Below are 23,609 nucleotides of genomic sequence, written 5' to 3'. Positions count from 1 at the left end.
GCCACGCCTCTGCCCTCCTGGGAGCACGTCACTCCCAGGCGGTCTGGCCCAGCAGTTTCCTGGAGTCCCTTAACCTCACCTCGTCCAGTTTCTGCACCTCCTCTGGCATCCCACTCCCATCCCTACCTGGTGAGATGGAGGCCCAACCCCTGGGGCTGGCATCCGGGATTTCCAAGCGGTCCCATCTGCCCCCCAGTCTGGTAACTACAGTGGGGCCTTGCCCCAGGGTACTGAAATTAAGCAGATTGAAATGTTTTCAATAACGATTTTTCAAGAGTGCATAGTTTTAAGCATTGTTCCCCACCCTCCCACCCTCCCACCCTCAACTTCCATTCAGCAAATGCCCTTCCCTTACAGATCCATCCTCTTAGAAAGATAGCACAGGTGAGGTTTCCATAGACAGTAAAAGAGTGATGGTAACCAATGGGCTCTTCTCGGTACACTGGAAGTCGGGAACATTTTGATGGCTCAGTGACACAGATGGATAATACAGTTAAAAGGTAGTCTGGGGACATCCTATGAATTTTGATTCAAAGCTGTTGGAAAATTCTAGCCCAATAAAAGGTGGAAGTTAAATCAGACTAGAACAATTTAACTTTTGCCAAGGCCTGCTCTCTTGGGACAAACAATAGGGCTGGCCATTCAGTACTTCAGTCTCCAGCAAACCACACCTGCTATGCTGTGGAGCCCAAGGGCAAAGATAGGGGCCACTGTGAACCTGAGGCCCACCAGGCCTGATGGGCTCCCATGCTACCTCCCACAGAGGTAGTAGGGCTCTGCCCTCTCAGTCTGGCTAACTGGGGCCTAGTCTTCCTCTTCAGAGTACGACAGATGTCACTAAGGCAGCTCTGGAGTTTAGGGTGCAGTCACCCCCCACAGTCACCTAAGCAGGCGCTCTGCCTTGCCCCTCCCTGCCCCCCATCCTCACTCATTCCTGCTGGGGAGGGAGGAGGAACTGGTCAAGCTCTGTAGACTCTTAGGGTGATATGAGGGCTTGAGAGAGGCCCACAAGTTCTGGAACTGAATCCACAAGTGCAGGTCTGGTCATTTTGAGTTTCCTGGGAAGAAGACAACCCTCATGGTAAGGAAATGAGGGGAACCTGTGGTCAGAGACCCAGGGCATGGCCATGGGGACCTGGGGACTGCTGGAGTGCTGGGTTACTAAGCAGGGAGTGGGGATCACAGAGCCCAGCTTCATATTGGTAGAAGAGGCAACTGCAGCCCAGAGAGGGGAACAGGATGAGTACAAGTACAAGGAAGGCTATCAGGGAGGCTCCCCTTGAGAAGACAGCAGGCCTCTTGGGGGTGGGGAGGCTCTGGCCAGAGTCTAGAAAAAAGATGATGACTTCGGTGACACAAAGTTCAAGAGCATCTTCATTGAACAATTGAAAAAACAGTGGTTCTGGAACCCTCCCCCATGGACTTGCCCTGATGTCCTGTGTTCCTCCAGTCTCCGCTTCTCCTCAGGACAGACAGAGGAGAGGAAGCAGCTGCATCGGGGAGGGACGCCCAGGAAACATCATTCACAGGAGCCACAGGCAGCCCGAGGAGATCAGCAGGATGGAGCTAGTGAGGAGGACTGGGCTAAGGCAGGCAGGCCCGGCCCTGCTGACGATCTTCACGTCACCGATCTGCTTCCTCATCCAGTTAGTGAAGTAGGAGGTGCTGGTGTAGACAGCCGGGAAGTGGCGCCGGTTGCAGCTAAAGCTCCAGGTCACCACCCCCATCTGAATCCAAGAGTTGTCCATTTGGCAGACCAGGGAATTGCCAGAGTTACTCTGTGGAGGGGAGCAAGGGCGGCATAAGAGAGGCAGCAGGAGGGCCTCCTTGCAGGTCCTGGACAAATAAATTTGCACCTTCCCAGGCCATGTCCTTAACATGAGCTGTATTAGGCCCGTGCTGTCCCTGACAATGAGGCATAGCTAGGAGCCTGCCCTGTGACATGGAAGCGCTGTTCTGGGGCCTGAGCTCAGGATCACACTGGTCTCTTTCTTCACTCCCCTGCTAACCCTCTGACCATAACTCCCTGGTCCTCTCCTCTGCCCTCTCTCTAAATTGTGGTGGGCCTCCAAGGTGTTACCCTTGACTTTCTCCTTTCCTACCATCCGGCTGGCATAATGAACTATTTGAAATGCAAATAAATCTGTTCCCTCTTTTCATGCAAAGCAGAGGCAAATGTAAGAATAATGTTTACAACAGCAAACATCAAAGGTAACAGCTTTTATTTCTGCTGCTGATGGGTTTATGATTTTTTAAACTATCCTATACTTTTTAGTATTGTTGAAAAGTTTTATAAATCAGAAAAATAGCCCATGCTCTCCCTCCCTCCCTATATGTATACATATATATTTTAATGTAATGTAAACCAAGATTTGGAGAAGGAAATGGCAACCCACTCCAGAATTCTTGCCTGGAGAATCCCAGGGACGGGGGAGCCTGGTGGGCTACCATCTATGGGGTCGCACAGAGTCGGACACAACTGAAGCGACTTAGCAGCAGCAGCAGCAGCAAACCAAGATTTATAAGATATAATCTAATGAAGAGTGCATAAGATACATAAGGACAAATAACAAAATCATACTTAATAAGATAAAGGAAGACCTACATTAATGTACAGATATACTATTGTTCTTAGGTGAGGCAATTTAAAACAATGTAAAACTGTCAATTCTCAGCATCTGGCTTCCTGCAGCATGGAAGGCTAGATCCCCTATCCCACCTTACTTAAGATAACATGTGAGTTTTTTTTAATTATCATTTTAAATGCATGGGTGAGCTGGCAAGAAAATAGACTCCTCAGTTTGCAAAACCCAAGGGAGGGCTGAAACCCAGAGAGCTGACAGCTAAGCCCAGAAGATGACTTTTTGCTCCAAGGCCATGGGCCAAACCCAGTGAAACTGAGTTTTGGTTTTCACAGCCTTATTCATGGGTGCAAAAGACAAAATGCAAAACCCAGAGCCTGCTCAAGATGGGGAGCCCAAGAGGAAACCTCCTGCAAAAAGTTATTCCTGCCAAAAAGGACCACACCTTCTGCGTGAGGATAAACTAGGAACACCTGCCCTCATGTGAACTTGTAATTCAAATTCACACTGTCTGGGTGATTAAAAAAAAATTGAGCCAAGAACATCATTTAAAGCAGTTTTTGGTTGGCTTTATGCCCTGGTACCTGGCAGAAGCAAATATAGATTCTGTCTGAAGGACCTCACTTTTCAAGCCATGCTTCAGCGAACTCCCACGGAGAACACTCTAAAGAGCATGTCATCACTTTTAAAACATCACTGCGCACACAGGGAAGTTGAGGCACCAAGAGCAAATGCCAGCCAGCAGAAAAAACCAAAAGCAGCATCAGAGCCTTCACAGTTTGATATTCAGAAATCATCACATGAGAGCCTCAAAGTTTCTGGTGATGCACTATTTTGTAGGCTTGGTGGTGAAGGTACGGGTATTGACTGTGTTATTCTTTGTTCTCCAAACACATTTTATAAATATCTTTTATCTTTATTCATTAGAGAGTAAAACAGTCAAAATATTGTGACAATGTCAGTTCTTGCATTGACCTCTAACATTCAAGCAATTCCAAGTAAAATGCTACCAGGATTTTTTCAGGACCTTGACAATCTGATTCTAGAACTAATATTAAAGGATAAAGGCCATGAATTCTATGACAAGTTTGAGAAAAAAAGAGCAAACTGGAGACGCTGTGGACTGGAGATATATCTAACCAGAGTTAGATCTATTTCAAAGCTATAATTATACAAACTATGGCACTAGCATAGAAATAGAAAAATAGACCACTGGGGCAATGGAGAGCCAGCCAGATGCCTGCAAGTGAGGAAACTTGGCACATGCTCCAGAAAGTGTCATGACTATGGAAAAGGAGGTCTCTGTTGTAGGTAGTAGGGAAATTGACAGAGAAAAATTAATTTGGACCCCACCATAACAAAATTCCAGGGAGGTAGAGTGGGCTTGGTGAAGTTTAAATCAAACTGATTTTTAAATTGAGGCTTATAATAGGACAAGGCATTTACTAACTGAAAGTAACTGAAAATTATGGGCTCCTCCCAAAATGGAGGAGAGAGAAAGATTTGACATAGGGCAATGGGGGAAATGACTCAAAAGAATAAAACTAATGTGGATTCTCTAACAAATTGAGATTCCTCAACAAACAAATACAGGAGGGGAATGTAGGACAACATCAGTTATGTAAATTAAAATACCCATATATCATGCTACACATTTTTCAAAGATACAAACATCTTTAAAGACATTACTAAACACATTTCAGTAGGGGCCTTATGTGGGGAGAGAAAATGGAAGATGAAGGGGAAAACCAAGCCAGTGATAATTAAGCTAGTAATGATAGTGTGAGGACCCTTACCTGAGAGAGATGCTTGACTGGACTCTGGGAATCCAGAGTTAAAGAAAAGTCAGAGAAAAAGAGAGAGAAAATTGGAGGGCAAAAGAAAGATCCTATGTGGACATTCTCTTACCACAGTGAAATAAAGCCAGAACCCAATTAAAAAATGTGAAACACCCCCATCAGAGGAAAAAAAATTAACTTTCAAAAATGCTAAAATAAAAACAGAATTAAATCTACAATTGGAATGCAGAAAAATAAGAATACCATATATTGCAAAGTCCATGGGATGTGGGCCAAAATTGCACACAAAACAGTCTTAGTCTAAATACTTTTAACATCAAACAAGAGGGAATGAAAATAAATTATTATCAATTATTTATCACTGCACATTCAGCTGAAGACAGTTAAAATGGAATTAATAAAGGCAAAAAGGAGATGTCATGCATTAGAAAGCAAAAAAATCATGGACTTGAGAAATAAAATCAATCACTTTTTCTTAAAAAACAACAAAATATATAAATACCTTTTAAGTCCTACCAAGGAAAACTGAAAGAGGAGGAAAATGCAAATATTTTGTGGTGTAAGTAGAAGAGATTAAAGTCAGATTCAGGGAAAATACACTTTCTAGGATCTGAAGACTGTTTATAACTTTCTCTTTATGGATTTAAATTCTAGATGAAATGAATAATTCTTAAGAAAATACAAATCATAAGCCAATAACCATGGACAAAATAACATAAAATACTGCTCAAGAACTACCCCTTCAAATGAGAACAGGTCTGTGTGGTTTCACAGGCAACTTCTTTCTAGCGTTCAAGGAGCAGATAATTTATGTCATTTCAAATGTTCTAGAACATAGACTGTACTTTCAAGTGAAGCATAGTTGTGACTCTATAATTTGACAAGGAGAGTGCCTTTCTCAACACACCTTAAATGCAGCCCAGTCTTACTGGAGGAAAACAAAACACAATGCAAAGACTGCGTGTATGGCGTCTCACAGGACTGCTGTTCCCTGGCCGCACCTTTCCTGGGCTGTGCACCACCACCATCCTGTGTCTGGTCCAGGGGCCAGTACAGGGTGGTCTGTTGGATGAAGAAAGAAATTAAACATATCCTAAAAAAGGATATTATAAATCTGAATACAACAGATGAATGAAACCAAGGCAACTATGACCAGGGAGAGCTGATCCTAGCAGGCAGGGTAAATGGACATGAGGACTCTGTTCACAGAACCAACTTAGCATGCTGAAGAGTATACAGTCATCTTGATAGCTGCAGAAAACACGTTTTATGAAGTTTAGCATTCGTTCCTGAAATAAAATGCCACAGTGAAACAGAAAGCAATCACTCTCTCCTCCACAGATGATATGCCATGTTAGCAAGATGCTTCATCATGAAGTGTGGGGAGCACGTCCAAGAAGGTCAGCAACAAGAAAAAGCAGAGCCACAATTCCAGGCTGCTTTCAGGGACAGTACCCAGAATAATGGAAAAAGTAAAAATCATGAAAACAAAAGAGGCAAAATCATCACTAATCATAGCTCATATGGGCATAGACCTGGAAAGCCCAAGAGAGTCAACAAAAACTCTTGGAATATAATAAAAGGGTTCGGTGAGCTGAACTCCTAGATGTTTTCAACAAAATGAGTCTGGTGGATGGAAGTAGGGCAAGTCAAAAGGAAGGAAGGTTCTTGTTCTTCTGAGGAAGCTGTAGACATTGATTAACCCTGGGTGTTAAATTTAAATACATGTGTGGAAACTATCAGGTGACCAACAGGAGAATGACCCTGAGATACAACAACTTCTAAACCACTACAGGGAAAAAGTGGAGTGGAAAAAATATCAAACCAGTATATAAAGTGAGGGGTATAAAAAGAAACATTCTTCTTGGTAAATGGGTTAAAGGAAAGCCTCCCAAATGTGTTGGAAAGTATAAGGCACTGAGCCTTATATTGTTTATAAGACATATAACTAAAACAAGATAGCACAGTGTCTCATGGAAGACAGAGGGATTGTTCTGGAATATGATTTTTGATATTACAAAAAAACAGAAAAAGAAATAGGCATAATATTGAAAAGTAGGAGACAAATTTATCACTGTTTGCAGATGATGTGTCTCTGGGCCTACAAAATTAAAGAGAATCCACTATACCTAGGAAGCTTGCTTAGTACAAAGTAAATACATACAAAAATCAATATATTGATATAATACAAACAGAAAATACACTGAAAAAAAATACTGCTCACAATAGAGATGTGATATAAAACACCTAGGAATAAACTTAAGAAGGGGGGCATGCAATAACTATATAGAGAAAGCTATATAAACTGTTGCTCTAGAGACACAAAGAAATAAACCAAAATAGGGTCTATTTTTCCCTAAATCAATCTATTAATTTCCACCAAAATCACCATGATTTTCCTTTTATATTGTACTAAGACTGTTCAAGAGAAAATGGGGAAAAAAGAACATATGGACACTACACGACATGCTACTAAAACACCAGTGAGTCAATAATTAAATCAAAGAAGAAATTAGAAAATACCTTGAAACAAAGATTGTTCAATTTGAATGAACGTGGGAGAACAGCCAGGTAAATTCTTTAAAATAAAAATAATAAAGGAGGACTTGCCTTACCACACACAAAAAGGAATTGTAGAGCTATAATAATTTTAAAACAGTGGTGGTGGCATAGGAACGAGACTGCAAAGGACAGAAATACACAAAATAAGATGGAAATGTATAACATAATAAAGAGGGCATTTCTAATTCATTGCCCCAAAAAAGTATTCAATAAAAATTGTTGACCTAACTGGTTTCTTCTCTCACCCTTCCAGATGAATCAAAATTAAAATATTTAAAGAAAATAATTAAGAACATATATGAGTAAAGAATTTTAAAAATCTTAGGGTGGGAAAGATTTCTAAGTACAGCATGAAAACTACAGTCACTAAGGGAAATAATGATAAATGTGAACATATGGAAATTTTAGTTAACTCTATGAGAACAAATCCATACCCAAAGAAGGTAAATCGTGAACATGTAGGGTGGAATTGTAAAGCATTTCACAAAGGGTTAAAACTTCCTGTTTCCAAAGTTTAAAAAAAAACCCAAACTTTTGATTTTGAAGTAATTCAAGACTTACAGGACTTCCCTGGTGGTGCAGTAGATAGGAATCCGCCTGCCAGTGCCGGGGACATGGGTTTGATCCCTGGTCTAGGAAGATTCCACATATCCAGGGCAACTAAGCCCGTGCACCACAACTGTTAAAGCCCGAGCCTAGAGCCTGTGCTCCACAAGAGGAGCCACTGCAGCGGGAAACCGGCGCACCAATGCGACAAAGAGCAGCTCCTGCTTGTCGCAACCAGAGGAGGCCCGAGCACAGCAACTAAGACCCAGGGGAACCGGCAATAAAAGTAATTAATTAAAAAAGATTGACCAAAAAGTTATGAGTATAATATTTTTACTCAGACCCGCTGATTTAATGTTTAACCATATTTGTTTTATTTTCTCTATCCATTAGTATGAGTGTATACATACACATATTTTATAAGCCACTAAAATTAAGTTGAAAAAGACATGATGTTCCTTACCAGTAATTACCACAGCATATAATAGCTACAGTTCTTACAAATCAATAAAAAGAAAAGTAGTTTAATAGAAAAACATGGGCAAAGGACAGGGAAAAGTGTAAATGGTACACTGAACACAATAAGCATCTTCATTTGAACCCTTTTGTCCCTTTAAAATGTATTTCCTTGATCCTGGGTAAAAACTGGGCAGAATCAGAATGTTTTGCTCACTGTGACTATTGTAATCATAATCACTGTGATTACACTGTCATATAAATGTCTCAGTTTAGAAATCAGAATACACACACCCACACAGTAAGCACAAAGCTAGACTTGATTTAAAGTCAAACTTCTCAGTAGATAACTAATGAGGACCCACTGTATAGCACAGAGAACTCTACTCAATACTCTGTAATGGTCCATATGGGAAAATAATCTAAAAAAGATAAATCTGGGACTGGCAGAACTCCTGGACAACCAAGGCTGCAAGAAGGATCCCCATGTAACCAAGTCTGACAGGAAAAAAAGCATCGGGTCAGGACCTGTGCCCCTGGAAGGGGTCTAAGAGGAGAAGAAAGACTGCACAGTAAAACCTCACCTTGAGGAGTGAGCCATAGACTGGCCATCCCAGTTCTGGGGTCCTACATGGAGGAGACAAGCCCCCTTGGCTGCTGGGAGAACCACTGGGACAGATAGGCAGGAGAAACCTAGATGCCACACACGAGGAATGTGCCAGTGCTAGCTTAATGACAGGTTAGAGAGACGTCTGCCTAATGACTGCTGCCTTACTGCCTTAAACTTAAACCCCACTCACGTGATGCCACAGCTTAGCACAGAATGGAGGGCAGCTGGGTCCTGAGAAAAGACTCAGTCTAGCAAGGCAGAGGCAGCAGAGGGGTGTGGGGTGGGGTCCAAATGTGGGGACAGTGGCCATGGTTGGCACTTACTCAAACAGCACTTACTCAAACAGCACCACAGAGACAGCCTGGGCCTCTGGTGGCAGTACAGCCACTTGAACCCTTGCAACCAACACCACCATCCCCACTCCCATTCCGCACCACGATACAGCACCAGAAGTGGGACAACCAAGCAGGGGAAAAGACTCAGTCTTGGGCTATGTGTGAGCAGAGCCCCAGAAGCCTACACCGGCAGCGCAACAGCCCTGTGTGAGCACACAAGCCCCATTTACTCCAGCACTCCCCTCCTTCGGGGCAAAAGCCCCAGTGTAGGGAGAAGAAAAACACAGACTTAAAAGGAACAGAATTAGCTTGAACTCGACCTCAGGGTTTCCTAGCAACGTGGGAGCAAACTCCACCCTTGAGGGGGTGGCCACACAGAGGGAGCAGAGAGGAAGTCCCAGCTCCTACCCTGCACAGTCTGTAGCTCCTCTAACAGCAGCCACACCTTCCATCAAGGTGATAGTGGCCAGCACACCATGAGGAAAGACTTGGCTGGCATCTACATCAAATCCAGCCCTCACAGCAAAGACACTGGGCACACACAGTCTACGAAGGGACACTTCCACATAAAAACATCACCCCTTCAAGACAACAGCAGACAACTGTGTTTCACCTAAATTCGTAGACAGAGAAAGTTAAGTAAAATTGAAAGAAACTTACTCCCAGCTGAAAGAACAAAAGAAAAGCCCTGAACAAATAATGAAACAGATAATCAGTCTACCAGACACTGAGTTCAAAAAGTTGGTAATAGGGACTTCCTTGGTGGCCCAGTGGCTAAGACTCTGCGTGCCCAATGCAGGGGGCCTGGGTTCAATTCCTGATCAAGGAACTAGACCCCACGTGCTGCAACTAAGAGTTCTCATGCCCCAACTAAAGATGCCACATGTTGAGATGAAGATTGACAATTCCCTGTGCCATGAGTAAGACCATTTATTTGGTGCAGCCAAATAAATAAATGTTTTTTAAGTTGGTAATAAAAATGCTAAGTGAATTAAGAAAGAATTATTAGTATAAACATAGATGATTTTAACAAGAAAGCAGAACTACAAAGAAGGCCCAATCAAAAATAGATAAATCAATTTCTGAGATAAAAGGCACTCTAGAGGCAATGAATAGCCAACAAAATAAAAAAGAAGAATACATAAGAGATCTGGAAGATAGAAGAATGGAAATCACCAAATCTGAACAGCAGAGAGACAAATGAAAAACAAAAAAATAAATAAATAAAGCAAAATATGAGATCTGTGGGTGTAATATAATGGTGCCAATGTATGCATAATAGGGATTCCGGAAGGAGAAGAGAGAGAAGGGGATTGAAAATGTATTTGAAGGAACTTCCCTGGTGGTCCAGTGATTGGGATTCCGCCTGCCAATGCAGAGGACATGAGTTCAATCCCTGGTCCAGGAAGATCCCACATGCGTGGATCACCTGAGCCCATGAGCCACAACTACTGAACCCATGCCCCACAACCACTAAAGCCTGTGTGCCTACAGCCCATGCTCCGCAAAAAGAGAAGCCACCACAATAAGAAGCCCGAATACCACAATGAAGAATGGCCCCCACTCGCAGCAACTAGTGAAAGCCCATGCATTAACAAAGATCCAGCACGGTCAAATAAATAATTTTTACAAAAAGAAAATGTATTTGAAGAAATTATGGCTAAAAACTTCCTAAGCCTAAAGGAGGAAACATATCCAGGTACAGAAAGCACAGAGGGTCCCAAACAAAATGAATCAAAACATTCCCACACCAATACATATTGTAGCTAAAATGGCAAAAATTAGGACTTCCCTGGTGGTCCAGTGGTTAAAAATCCACCTTGCAACACAGGGGACATGGGTTGGATCCCTAGTCTGGGAAGGTTCTACATGTAGTGGAGCAACTAAGCCTGTCCACCACAGCTACTGAAGCCTACCCACCCTAGAGCCCGCGCTCTGCAACGAGAAGTCATCACAGTGAGAAGCCTTTGCATCACAACTACTAGCCCCCACTTGCTGCAACTAGAGAAAGTCCTTGCAGCAACAAATAACCAACACAGCCATAAATAAATAAATATTTTTAATGGCAAAAGTTAAAGAGAGAATCCTAAAGGCAGCAAGAGAAAAACAGAGTCATGTACAAGGGAACCCCCTTAAAGCTATCAGCTGATTTCTCTGCAAAAGCTTTGCAGACCAGAAGGAAGTGGCATAATATACTCAAATTCATGAAAATGGGAAGACCTGAAACCTAGGATACTCTACCCAACAATATTATAATTTAGAACAGAAGTAGAGAGAAAAAATTTCTCAGACAAGCAACACTAAAAGAATTCAGTTACACTAAACCATTCTGAAAGAAATGTTGAGCATCTTCTCTAAATGGAAAAGAAAGAATCTATAGGGAAAGGAAAATCCCAATAGGAAAAGCAAACTATATAGTAAGCATTGATGATCATTTAAATAATTCAAAACATAGAATAAAAAACAAACAAAAACTATAAAAGCAACTATAACTGCTGAGACGGTCAATTCCTAGGCAGGTTGATTAAAAAGTCCAGGGTCCCCAAGGAGGAGAAAGGGGTCTGGGGCTCTCAAGGAGAAGGAAAGGACAAACTCTTTTTTCTACATTCCTTAGTAAGGATTATATAACAATAACGTATCCTGCTTGAGGACATGTTTCTCCTTCCTGAAAACCTTCTGACTAATCCTGTTATCTTAAAATGTATATTATGGGAGTGGGTCTAGTAAGATCTTTACAACCTTGAGACATTATTTGATTTATTGCAATAACCAATTAAAAAATATATAATTCCCTTGCTAAGAATAGGGATGGGGGCACTTTCTATTCCCCTTCTGATGTCTATGTCAAAAGATTTCTCTGTCCCTTTTTCACTTTAATAATACTCTGCTATGCAAAAGCTCTTGAGTGATCATGCCTGGTCCCTGGTCCCGAAGCTAAATCTTCTTCAGAGATCATGAATCTTACGTTCACTGTAAGCTATCACTACAATAAACAGTAAAGGGGCGAGCATGAAGATGTAAAATATGACATCAAAAACACAAAATCCGGAGAAGGGGAGTAAATAAGTAGATCTTTTAGAATGTATTTGAACTTGAATGACTTCTTTTAAAGCAACTAGATATAATTATGGATCAACATATATAAATTCCATGGTAACCACAACTCAAAAGCATACTTATTGTAGGTTGTGTATACACAAAAACCAAATAGAAAAGACCTCAAGCATACTATTAAAGAAAATTATCAAGCCACATTGGAAAAGCAAAAGGAAGAAGAAAGGAACAAGTAAGAACTACAAACACACTAGAAAGCAAGGAATAAAATAGCAATAAGTACATACCTGCCAATAAAAACTTTAAATTTCAATGGACTAAATCCTCTGATCAAAAGACATAGAGAGACTTACTGGATACCAAAAAAACAAATGAGACCCTTCATTACGCTGCTTACAAGAGACTCAGTTCAGGGCAAAAGACATATGCAGACTGAAAGCAAGGGGACAGAAAATGGAATTCATGCAAATGGAAACGACAGGAAGGTGGGGGTACTGCTACTGCTAAGTCACTTCAGTCGTGTCCGACTCTGTGCGACCCCATAGACGGCAGCCCACCAGGCTCCCCTGTCCCTGGGATCCTCCAGGCAAGAACGCTGGAGTGGGTTGCCATTTCCTTCTCCAATGCAGGAAAGTGAAAAGTGAAAGTGAAGTCGCTCAGTCGTGTCCGACTCTTAGCGACCCCATGGACTGCAGCCTACCAGGCTCCTCCGTCCATGGGATTTTCCAGGCAAGAGTACTGGAGTGGGGTGCCACTGCCTTCTCCGAAGGTAGGGGTAGCGATACTTAAATGAGACAAAACAGACTCTAAAACAAAGGCTATAATAAAAGACAAAGAAGCACATTATATAATGATAAAGGGGTCAATACAAGAAGAGGATATTACACTTGTTAACACACACACTTAATACAGGAGCAATTAAATACAAAGCAAATACTAACAGACATAAAGGGAGAAACTGACAATAACGCAGTAACAGTAGGAGACTTTAATACCCTACTGATCTCAATGGACAGATCATTCAGAAAGAAAATCAATAAGGCAACAGAGTTCCTAAGTGACACCAAAGATCAGTTGTACTTGATATCTACAGGACACCACATTAAAAAAAAAAAAAATAGACTACACACTCTTTTCAAGTGAGCATGGACTGTTCTCCAGGTTATCTCACACACTAGGTCACAAAACCAGCCTCAACAAATTTAATAGGATAGAAATTATATCAAGCATTTTTCCGACCACAACAATATAAAACTAGAAATCAACTACAGAAAAACTGGAAAACAAATATATGGAGACTAAACAACATGCTACTAAAAATCAATGAGTTAATGATGATATCAAAGACAAAAACATTCTGAGAGAAGTTTATAGTGATACAGGCCTTCCTCAAGGGAAAAAGAGAAAAATCTCAAATAAACAACCTAACCTACCACCTAAAAGAATTAGAAAAAGAAGAACAAAGAAAGTCCAAAGTTGGCAGAAGGAAGGAAATCATAAAGAGATGAAATAATTAAAACAGAGATTTAAAAAAATAGAAAAGAAGGATGAAACCAAGGGCTGATTCTTTTGAAAAGATTAACAAAATTGATAAACATTTAGCCAGTCTCATCAAAAATAAAAGAGGACCCAAATAAACAAAATAAGAAAGAAAGAAAAGAAATAACAATCAATATCATAGATGTACAAAAATCATAATAAAATACTATAAACACTTAAATGTCAACAAACTGGACAATACAGAAGAAATGGACAAAATTGGACAAATTTCTAGAAACATATAGCTTGCCAAGACTGAGTCAAAAAGAAACAGACAATTTGAATAGACTAATCATAATCATTATAAGTGAAACAGATTCTGTAAAACAAACAAACAAAAACATGGCCTGCAAACAAAAGTTCAGATCTGTCGTGGTTAAGACTCTGTGCTTCCATTGAGGGGGCATGGGTTCAATCCCTGGTCCTGGAACTAAGATCCCACATGAGGCAAAAAAAAAAGAATCAGTTTATTTTTAAGGACTTCCCTGGAGGTTGAGGTCTGAACAGCTTCACTGAGGAATTCTATCAAACACAGAAAAAAAAAAAAAAAGTTATCCCTATCCTTCTCCAACTATTCCAAAAAACTAAAGAGGAGGGGATACTCCCAAATTCATTCTATGAGGCCACCATTACCCTAATATCAAAACTAGACAAAGATCAGAAAAGAAAATTACAGGCCAACATCTTTTATGAATATAGATGCACAAATCCTCAACAAAATATTAGCAAACTGAATCCAACAATACATTAAAAAGATCATACACCATGATCAAACTGGGTTTACTCCAGGGTCACAAGGATGGTTTAACATACACAAATCAATGTTATACACCACACTAACAAAATGAAAGAAAACCCACATGATCATCTCAGTAGATGCCAAGAAATGCATCGATAAAATTCAATATCCATTCATAATAAAAACCCTCATCAAAGTGGGTATAGAAGAAACATATCTCAACATGATAAAGGTCATTTATGACAAAATCAGGGCCAACATAATATTCAATGGTGAAAAGCTGAAAGCCTTCCTCCTGAATTCAGGAAGAAGACAAGGATGCCCATTCTTGTCACTGTTATATATATATATATTTTTTGGTCACTGTTATTTAATATAGTACTGGAAGCCCTAGCCATAGCAATCAGACAAGAAAAAGAAATAAAATATGTGCAAATTGAAAGGGGGGAGAGAAAATTGTCACATTTGCAGATGACATGATACTCTATATTGAGAACCCTAAAGTTTCCATCCAAAACTATTAGAATAAATGAATTCAGTAAGTTTTCAGGATCCAAGATTAATATACAGAAAGTTATTGCATTTTTGTACCCTAGTGAAATATCTGAAAGAGAAAGTAAAAAAACCATCTTGTTCAAAATCTTGTAAAAAAAAAAAAAAAAACCCTAGGAATAATCTTAACCAAGGAGGTGAAAGACCTATACACTGAGAACCATAAAACACTGATGAAGTAAGCTGAAGATGACTGAAAGAAATGCAAAGATAATCTGTGCTCTTGGATTTCAAAATTAATATTATTAAAACAGCCATACTACTCAATCTACAGATTTAATTTGTTGTTGTTCAGTTGCTCAGTTGTATCTGATTCTTTGAGACCCCATGGACTGCAGCATGCCAGGCTTGCCTGTCCTTCACTATCTCCCAGAGTTTACTCAAACTCATGTCCATTGAGTTGGTGATGCCATCCAACCATCTCATCCTCTGTCATCCCCTTTTCCTGCCTTCTATCTTTCCCAGCATCAGGGTCTTTTCCAATGAATTGACTCTTCACATCAGGTGGCCAAAGTATTGGAATTTAGTTTCAGCATCAGTCCTTCCAATGAATATTCAGGGTTGATATTTTTTAGGATTGACTGGTTTGATCTCCTTGCAGTCCACGGGACTCTCAAGAGTCTTCTCCAACACCACAGTTTGAAAGCATCAGTTCCTTGGTGCTCAGCCTTCTTTATGATCCAACTCTCACATCCGTACATGACTACTGGAAAAACCATAGCTTTTACTAGGAGGACATTTGTCAGCAAAGTAATGTCTCTGATTTTTAATATGCTGTCTAGGTTTCTCATAGCATCTCTTCCAAGGAGCAAGACTCTTTTAATTTCACGGCTGCAATCACCATCTGCAGTGATTTTGGAGCCCAAGAAAATAAAGTCTGCCACTGTTTCCACTGTTTCCCCATCTATTAGCCATGAAGTGATGAGACCGGATGCCATGATCTTAGTTTTTTGAATGTTGAGTTTTAAGCCAGCTTTTTCACTCTCCAGGCTTCCCTGATAACTCAGTTGGATAAATTTATATTAAAAAAAAAAAAAAGAATCCAACTTCAATGCAGGAGACCCTGGTTGGATTTCTGGGTCAGGAAGATCCACTAGAGAAGGGATAGGCCACCCACTACAGTATTCTTAGGCATCCCTTGTGGCTCAGCTGGTAAAGAATCTGACTGCAATGCAGGAGACCTGTGTTCGGTCACTGGGTTGGGAAGATCCCCTGGAGAAAGGAAAGGCTACCTACTCCAGTATTCTGGCCTAGAAAATTCCATGGACTGTATAGTTCACAGGGTCGCAAAGAGTCAGACTTAAGTGAGTGACTTTCACTTTCATTCTCCTCCTTCACCTTCATCAAGAGGCTCTTTAGTTCCTCTTCTGCTTTCTGCCATAAGGGTGGTGTCATCTGCATACCTGAGGTTATTGATATTTCTCCTGGCAATGTTGATTCCAGCTTATGCTTCATCCAGCCCGGCATTTCACATGATGTACTCTGCATATGTTAAATAAACAGGGTGACAATATACAGCTTTGACACACTCCTTTCCCAATTTTGAACCAGTCTATTGTTCCATGTTCAGTTCTAACTATTGCTTCTTGACCTGCATACAGGTTTCTCAGGAAGCAGGTAAGTTTGTCTGGTATTCCTATCTCTTTAAGAATTCCCTAATTTGTTGTGATCCACACAAAGGCTTTAGTGTAGTCAATGAAGCAGAAGTAGATGTTTTTCTGGAATTCTCTTGCTTTTTCTATGATCCAACAGATGTTGACAATTTGATCTCTGTTTTCTCTACCTTTTCCAAATCCAGCTTGTACATCTGGAAGTTCTCAGTTCACATACTGTTAAAGCCTAGCTTGGAGGATTTTGAGCATGACCTTGTTAGCATGTGAAATGAGTGCAACTGTGTGGTAGTTTGAACATTCTTTGGCATTGGAATGAAAACTGACCTTTTCCAGTCTTGTGGGCACTGCTCAGTTTTCCAAATTTGCTGGCATATTGAGTGCAGCACTTTAACAGCATGGAAGTAACCCAAGTGCCCATCAACAGACAATTGGCTTAAGGAGATATGATACCCACACACACACAATGGAATATAACTCAGTCAATAAAAAAAGAATGAAATAATGCCACTTGCAATGTGGATGAACCCAGAGAACATTACACTTAGTGAAATAAGTCAGATAAAGACAAATACTACATGATATCACTTACATGTGGAATCTAAAAAAGAATACAAATGAATGTATACACAAAACAGAAACACAGTCACGGATACAGAAAACAATCTTGCGATTACCAAAGGGAGAAGGGACGCGGGGAGGAACAAATTAGGGGTATGGGATTAACAGATACAAACTACTATTCAATATATATAAAATAGATAAGAAATAAGCATATACTGTACAGGACAGAAATTATACTCATTATCATGTAATAACCTATAATGGAATATAATCTGCAAAAACACTGAATCGCTATGCTATATACCTGAAACTAACACAATAAATCAACTATACTTCAATTTTAAAAAACCAAAAGAAACACTTGTATTAAAGATGAAAAAAAGTTAAGATGTCCAACTCAAGAAATTATACTTTGTGTATACAGAAATTTGATTTATGAGATTATTGGTGACAGCCAGTAGAGGAAATGGTTTTTTTCACTGAATGACACTGGGAAAACTGGTAGTCCATACACAGAAATAAATAAAAACAGACCTCTAACTTTCCCTATTCACGAAATGAATACACATGATTCAAGACCTAAATGTAGAAACCAAAATTTCCAAACTTTTAGAAAAAAGAAAACATAGGAAAATGTCTTTATAACCTCAGGAAAATGAAGGATTTCTTAAATAAGCATATGCCAAAAGGGGAAAAAATGGATATATGTTTGACTGAAATAAAAACTAAATTGCTAACACAACACTGTAAATCAACTATACTTCAAAACAACATTTTAAAAAAATCCAAATTGCTGTTCAGCAAAGACAGTATATATAAAATGATATATAAAATGATTTCAAAAAGAAAACATTTGCAATATATATAATGAACATAAAATCAGTATCCAAAATATAAAAATATAATAAAAAGAAAACAGCAAACAATAGAAAATGTATAAAATATCTGAACAAGTGACTCACAGAAAAAGAATCATGAATGGTGAATAAACATAGGAAAGGATGCACAAGTACACTAGTAACCAGAACATGTACATGCAACCACATAGGATACTATTTCTCTAGTTCTCATTCTCAGAATGGAAAACATGTTAGTCTGACCAATACCAAAATTTGGCAAGGATATAGAGCAGTGAAATTTTCAAACACTGCTGTAAGAATATAGATTAATACAATCACTTTGGAAAACAATTTGGCAATGACTATTAAAGATGAAAGTATGCACGGCCTATCACCCATCAGCTCCCTGTAAGTACTGCCATGATTAACTATAATTGGGAAGAGGAGTGAAAAGTATTTTCATCCCTGTTTTTACAGAGTGGGAAAACTGAAGCCCAGGGAAAGGCGATTTTTAATCCCCCAGTGCCATGTGGGAAAGAATGCATGACCCCTAACAGTCACCTTCTTGCCCAGGTCTAGACACTGCGCACCTGACAGGTGTCCATGCCCAAATGAGAGGTGGCACAAATCATGTCATTCCCAAGTAACTTCTTCTGGTTTGTCAAGAAGAGGAACTTGTACTGTTGATTGCAGATATCATTATTTATGATCTTGACAGCCACCTCCTGAAGGCTGTAGGGGGACTGTGGGTTCGCTGGAGAGAGAGAGATCCTGCCTCACTGTCTCTTCAGCTCATCTCCATCTTGGAGCTATCCAGATTCATAATGTGGGAGGCAGGGCCATTTCCTAGGATAGTGATTCACAAAGGCCCCACTCCGCAGTCTGACTTTTGAAAATGCCCAAGCACATTAAAAAGTCCAAGCAAAAGTCTCCTGAGGGGCTCAGAACAACATCCAGGCACAGAATGAAGCCAAGGATTCAGGTTTCATGAGCATGAATGGCTAAGCACTGCTCCATTGCTACCTGCCAAGATGGCAAGATCCCAAAGCCTAGACGGAGCCACCCCCTGGAAGGCAGGACCCCACAAAGGCTCCTCAACTCTAGGACCTCAGAGTGACACCAACAGGGGACAGGAAGTCTCGGTGCTCAAGGCAACAACTGTGTAAACGGCTCCCAATGTCTAGGTAGCCCCTGTGACCATGGCCCTGTGCCACCTGCAGACAGGAAATCCCAGGAACAAAGTTAATTTCCTTCCAGGCTGCAAGGTGAGAGTTTGACATTGGATTTAACTTAACTTTGGGAACCGAGATCCATGGACATCATGGGTGTCTTTTACACCAGGGTGCTGCATATATTCTCACATCAACAGAGTTCAGGACAATGTGCAGCACACTTAGGTGCTCAGGAAATGTTTGCTGATGGAGTGAATAAAGGAATGGGATGGAGAAGCCCTTGGTGGAGCTATGTTCTGAAGAGGCAGGTGTCTTGGAACCTCAGCCTGCTTTCACTTACCGTGAATATCCACTTTTCCCCACCCGATCATCCAGCACAGGGATCCAAAAGATGGCTTGAGTTTGGGGTTAGGTAGACAGACAGGCTGGATGAGTGGGGACCAGGAGACAGAGTCCCTGAGCTTCAGGAGGGCAAGATCCTGGGATAGGTTAGTGAAATCCTCATGAATCGTGATGCGAGCAACTTGACGTTCGGTACCATTTTCCAAGAGGCTCTGAACTCCCATCTTCACGGAGTATGACAAGGGGTCCTTGGATCTGCAGGGTCACAGGTAGGAGGCAGATCACCAGCAGTGAGGTCAAACATGGAACAGGTAGAGAGACACAAGCTGAGCACAGGGCTACCCAGCCAGGCCCCTACTCCTGGATCACCAGATTCAGTGGGGGCTCCCAGGCCAAAAAGCAGAGCCCCGGGGACCGCTGGCCACCCTGACTGACCTCTGTAAGCAGTGCGCAGCTGTAAGGACCCACTGGCGGTGGATGAGGGAGCCACTGCAGATGCTCATGCCCAGGAATAGGATGCTCACCTGCCATGGCCACTTGCCTACCTCCACTAGCTTTCCGTTCACATTCTTGCAGGAGATGTTAGTCTGACCACAAGCCCGGAACCAGGACCCTTAGGAAAAAGGTAGAGAGGGGGCCATGCCAGCCTCATGCAGACTCTCAGGCAGCAAGGGGCAGCCCTCAGGCTTCTGGCCGTCACAAGCAGCCACTGCCGCATGCACATGTGGGGAGGGACTTTTCTCACCACCCCCAAAGTGGCAACCAAAGGTCCAGAGGCAGCAGGAGCCCCATGCTAAAAAGAGAGCCTCCAAACAACCGGGACCAGACAACCTCTCCAGGGCTTGTTCGGATCCAACAGCCCAGGAGTCATCCCTTCTCCCTTGTTAACACAAGCAAAAGGTTAGGGGAGTGAAGGGGAAAAGAGAATCATCAGAGGGATGAGAGTCAGTCAAGCACTAAGTGATGGGGCACAATGAGCAGGGCTGCTAGTCAGTTGTAGCCAGAAAGCAACGGACAGTCATGTCACATTGTACAACTCCAGGGCCTGGTCCATGGACCACCAGCCCTGGAGGTGTGCTCTCTGTGACTATAACAGGAAATGAGTAAAGATGCTGTCAGTTCCCTCCTTGCCCCTCACTGGCCCCAACAGCATGAGTGGGAGGAGACAGGGCTGTATTGAACTGGCTGTGAGACTGAGATTTTGAACTGGACCTTCCTGGACTAGTATTTAATAACAGCATCACTGAGGACAGGAAAAGGAGAAATTCTACAGCAAAGGTTGGAGACTGAGATTAAAGACAAAAAGATGTTTTATCAACGTATAACCTGCTGTCAAGTTTGGACTGGTCTAGAACCGTCACAGGGAGGTCAGAGACATCCTCATTACATGCAAACTTGGACATGTGTTTACACTGTCTCAAGGAGACGTGGTTCCAGCAAGTGTTTCCTTAAGCAGTTCAGCGTGCAGTGCCACCCAGAGCTTCAGGGACTCAGCAGCAGCAAGCAAAGCTTGTCCTTGCCTGGGAATGGGGAAAGGGGCAGGAGGGGAATTATGGTGGTGGTGGAGAGGGTACAACAACAGACAGACCAGGCTAATCATCTCTTGCGACCCATACACTAGCAGAAACATCTACTGGGCCATGCCTCAGAGCAATCCCTCAGAGTCCCAAACCACTGATGTTTGGTCTTGTTCCACCATGTCCAAGGGCTGTTGGTACTGCTATCAGATGTGGGTGGCTGGTTTCTTTGCCACACCTGAGGCTGGTCACCTTTACCCTCAACCAGTGGCTCCCTACAGGGATCCACAGGCACCCACACAGGCCCCAGCATCTCCATGGAGTTTTGTCTACCTTGCCCTCTCATTGCTCCATTCTTGCCCATGTCTCTGGCCAGTGGCTTGCTGTCCTATTTTCTGTCTGCCCCAGGTGGGGTGGCTATATTTTCCAGCCTTTCTCATATACTGTGGTTGGTTTATGGCTACCTTGTTTCAGATTACAGCCTACCCCAATGGAGACTTTGGGAGGAAAGAGATGGCTTCCAACGTCTTGCCCTTTCCTTTCTCACAAGGCTAAGGCCCTGAAGAGCCAGGGTCCCACAGAATGAACTTCACCACTTGAAAATCTAAATCTCATATCTAGTTCAATGCAGCCCATTCTCCTCCCACTCCCGCTGTTGGGGTCAGTGAGTGGCAAGGAAGGAACTGACAGCTAGGAGGAAGGGTTGGGCTTTGCTTCTGTGCTCCACAAGTGTAGTGGGTTCTTCAGTTTCAGAGAATAGCACTCCTCAGAACTCATGTCCAGGACAACACTGACTCTGATCTCTTCCCCCAAAAGCTTATGAAAGATTTGCAGGATTCAGCTTGGAGATGCCAGCACCAGATGCCAGCACCAAGTACAGCAGCTGAACCTTTAGGGAACCAGGATGGATTAATTTGGGGCCGTGAGATGTTGCAGATCAATCTTCTCATAGGCACAGTGATACTATTCCACACACAGGGGACACTTAGTGGCTCCAAGAGACCACTGCAGATCACCTCCACCCCTCCTTGGAGTTCCAGAGTCCAAGCACTCCCACTCACAAGCTGTATTCTGATGTCACCACCTGCCCTCACACGTGGTGATGGAGACACCTGTCTTGGCTCATGACCTCCATCCCTACAAGGTCACAGGTCCTCACCCGCACATCATCACAGGCACAGCCATCAGCAACGAGGAGCAGTGCCTATCCTCACCAGCCACAGATGCCTGAGGACAGCAGAGAGCAGGACGGCACTCATTCATTCAGTCCCTCACTTAAGGAACTGGTCTGGGAAGGCAAGTCACACTAAGGGAAAAGGACAAAGTCCCTAAGTTGGGGGACACATCCCGACCAACAGATGCCATGCCAGCATATTTTCTGCCAAGGGGCAGAATGGGCAGGTAAATCTGAACCAGGGCTGCCACCACAATATTACATGTGGTCAGTTAGGGTGGGATCCCAGACTTTGTCAAATGGGGTCCAAACTTTTTACCCCCAAAGAGTCTATTGAAAATTGGTGTTGAATCCTGGCTCCATAAGCATTTAGTTCTCTGGACCGCAGGTTCCCATGGTGAAATGGCCCACCTCATGGGGTGCTGAGACGTAAGCATGTGAATGACACCTTTCATGGCTAAGCAGCCACCTACATACCACACTGCTGAGAATGATGCCATGGGAATGATACCTTCTGGGGCTGAGCAGCCACCTACACACCACACTGTCCTCAGCACAAGTCCTGCTGCTCTGAGACTGTGCCTCCCTAATGAGCTCACTCATTCCACAGATTATTCGTTTTCTTCCACTTTTAATAAGGCTCTTTCCTCATGTCCATGGTCACCTGCACACAGGAACTGCCTTGCCACTGTCTGGGTCCCCACGCTTGGCACACCATGCAGTCTGGTGAGGAGGTACCCATCAAGAACAAATGAAGGCCCTTCAGGCATCAGGATGGCTGACATTGGCACCCAGGCAGAGTCCTCCTGCCTCTTTCTCATGCTCCCAAAGCCCTACCTTCAGCATAGAGGTGACTGTCAGCCCTGGCAGAAGGAAATGGAGATGCGAGGCCCTGAAGAGCTCCCTGCCCACAGGCCATAGCAAGCAAGTGAACAGCTCTCACTGGTTCTCATAATGGGACTTGGGGGCAGGGCATCTCCACTGTGTGAGAATTCTAGAACTCATGGTTTGTTTATATAGCAGGAAGTGGGGCAGAATCAGGAAGCTAAGGAGACAGTGTGGTCTGGGTCATGACCTGCCAGGGTTGTGAGGTGATGCTGTTGCCAGATACCCCTCTGGTATGGTGCACCTGTTGCCAAGCCTAAGGCCTGCGACAGCACCTGGTGTCTGGCCCATGACCTCCTGGGCTTGGCCTTGGCCTTGACAGTGCCCCTGTGTGCCTAACACCCAGTCTGTGGTAGCACAAGGTATCTGGCTTGTGACAGCGCCTACTCCCTGGCCTGTGAGGCATCCCCAGTACCCAGTTCAAGAGCCTCAAAGCCCTTCTCATGGCTTCTCTGGAGGATGGAAACTGAGGCTCTAACAAGGGGATGGCTAGTTCCTGCTGAGACTCACTGAGCTGGAACTTGAGTTTTCCTTTTCCCCCACACTTTTTCTCTTCACTTTTAAGAGAACAGCTCATGGGTGGAGGGAGGTGAGCAGTCTGGGGCCTGGAAGGTGAATTCCTGAGAGGAAGCAGTTTGCAAGCCTGGGTCTTCATGAATCAGCAGAGTGACATCTTGCCCTCCTCATTACTCCAGTGAAGTCCCACCCCAAGAATCCCATCTCCTCATACTA

The 23,609-nt window shown here is 42.7% G+C and overlaps 1 protein-coding gene across 1 annotated transcript; it reads right to left on the bottom strand.

Moving 5' to 3' along the window:
- Positions 1 to 1,523: 1,523 nt before the first annotated feature.
- Positions 1,524 to 22,813, bottom strand: PRSS46 (Putative serine protease 46). Its single transcript, XM_070358965.1, has 5 exons — positions 22,657 to 22,813; positions 19,737 to 19,914; positions 19,300 to 19,556; positions 18,378 to 18,541; positions 1,524 to 1,778 (listed from the first exon to the last, which is right to left on the bottom strand). The coding sequence occupies exons 1-5, from the start codon at positions 22,811 to 22,813 to the stop codon at positions 1,524 to 1,526; spliced, it is 1,011 nt and encodes a 336-aa protein (XP_070215066.1).
- Between the last annotated feature and the right edge of the window lie 796 nt (positions 22,814 to 23,609).

The sequence above is a fragment of the Bos mutus genome, chromosome 22 (assembly GCF_027580195.1).
Source record: "Bos mutus isolate GX-2022 chromosome 22, NWIPB_WYAK_1.1, whole genome shotgun sequence".
Lineage (NCBI taxonomy): Eukaryota > Metazoa > Chordata > Mammalia > Artiodactyla > Bovidae > Bos > Bos mutus.
This window is presented reverse-complemented; position numbering and strand designations above follow the sequence as displayed.

What these genes read in the sequence shown, in the direction of transcription:
- PRSS46 (XM_070358965.1), bottom strand. Translation starts at nt 22,813, where the DNA reads ATGAGAAAGAGGCAGGAGGACTCTGCCTGGGTGCCAATGTCAGCCATC. An exon ending in AAGGCAGTTCCTGTGTGCAG is followed by an intron (nt 19,915 to 22,656) that starts GTGACCATGGAC and finishes CTTTTTCCTAAG; the next exon opens with GGTCCTGGTTCCGGGCTTGT. An exon ending in TGGGCATGGACACCTGTCAG is followed by an intron (nt 1,779 to 18,377) that starts GTGCGCAGTGTC and finishes TCCCCTCCACAG; the next exon opens with AGTAACTCTGGCAATTCCCT.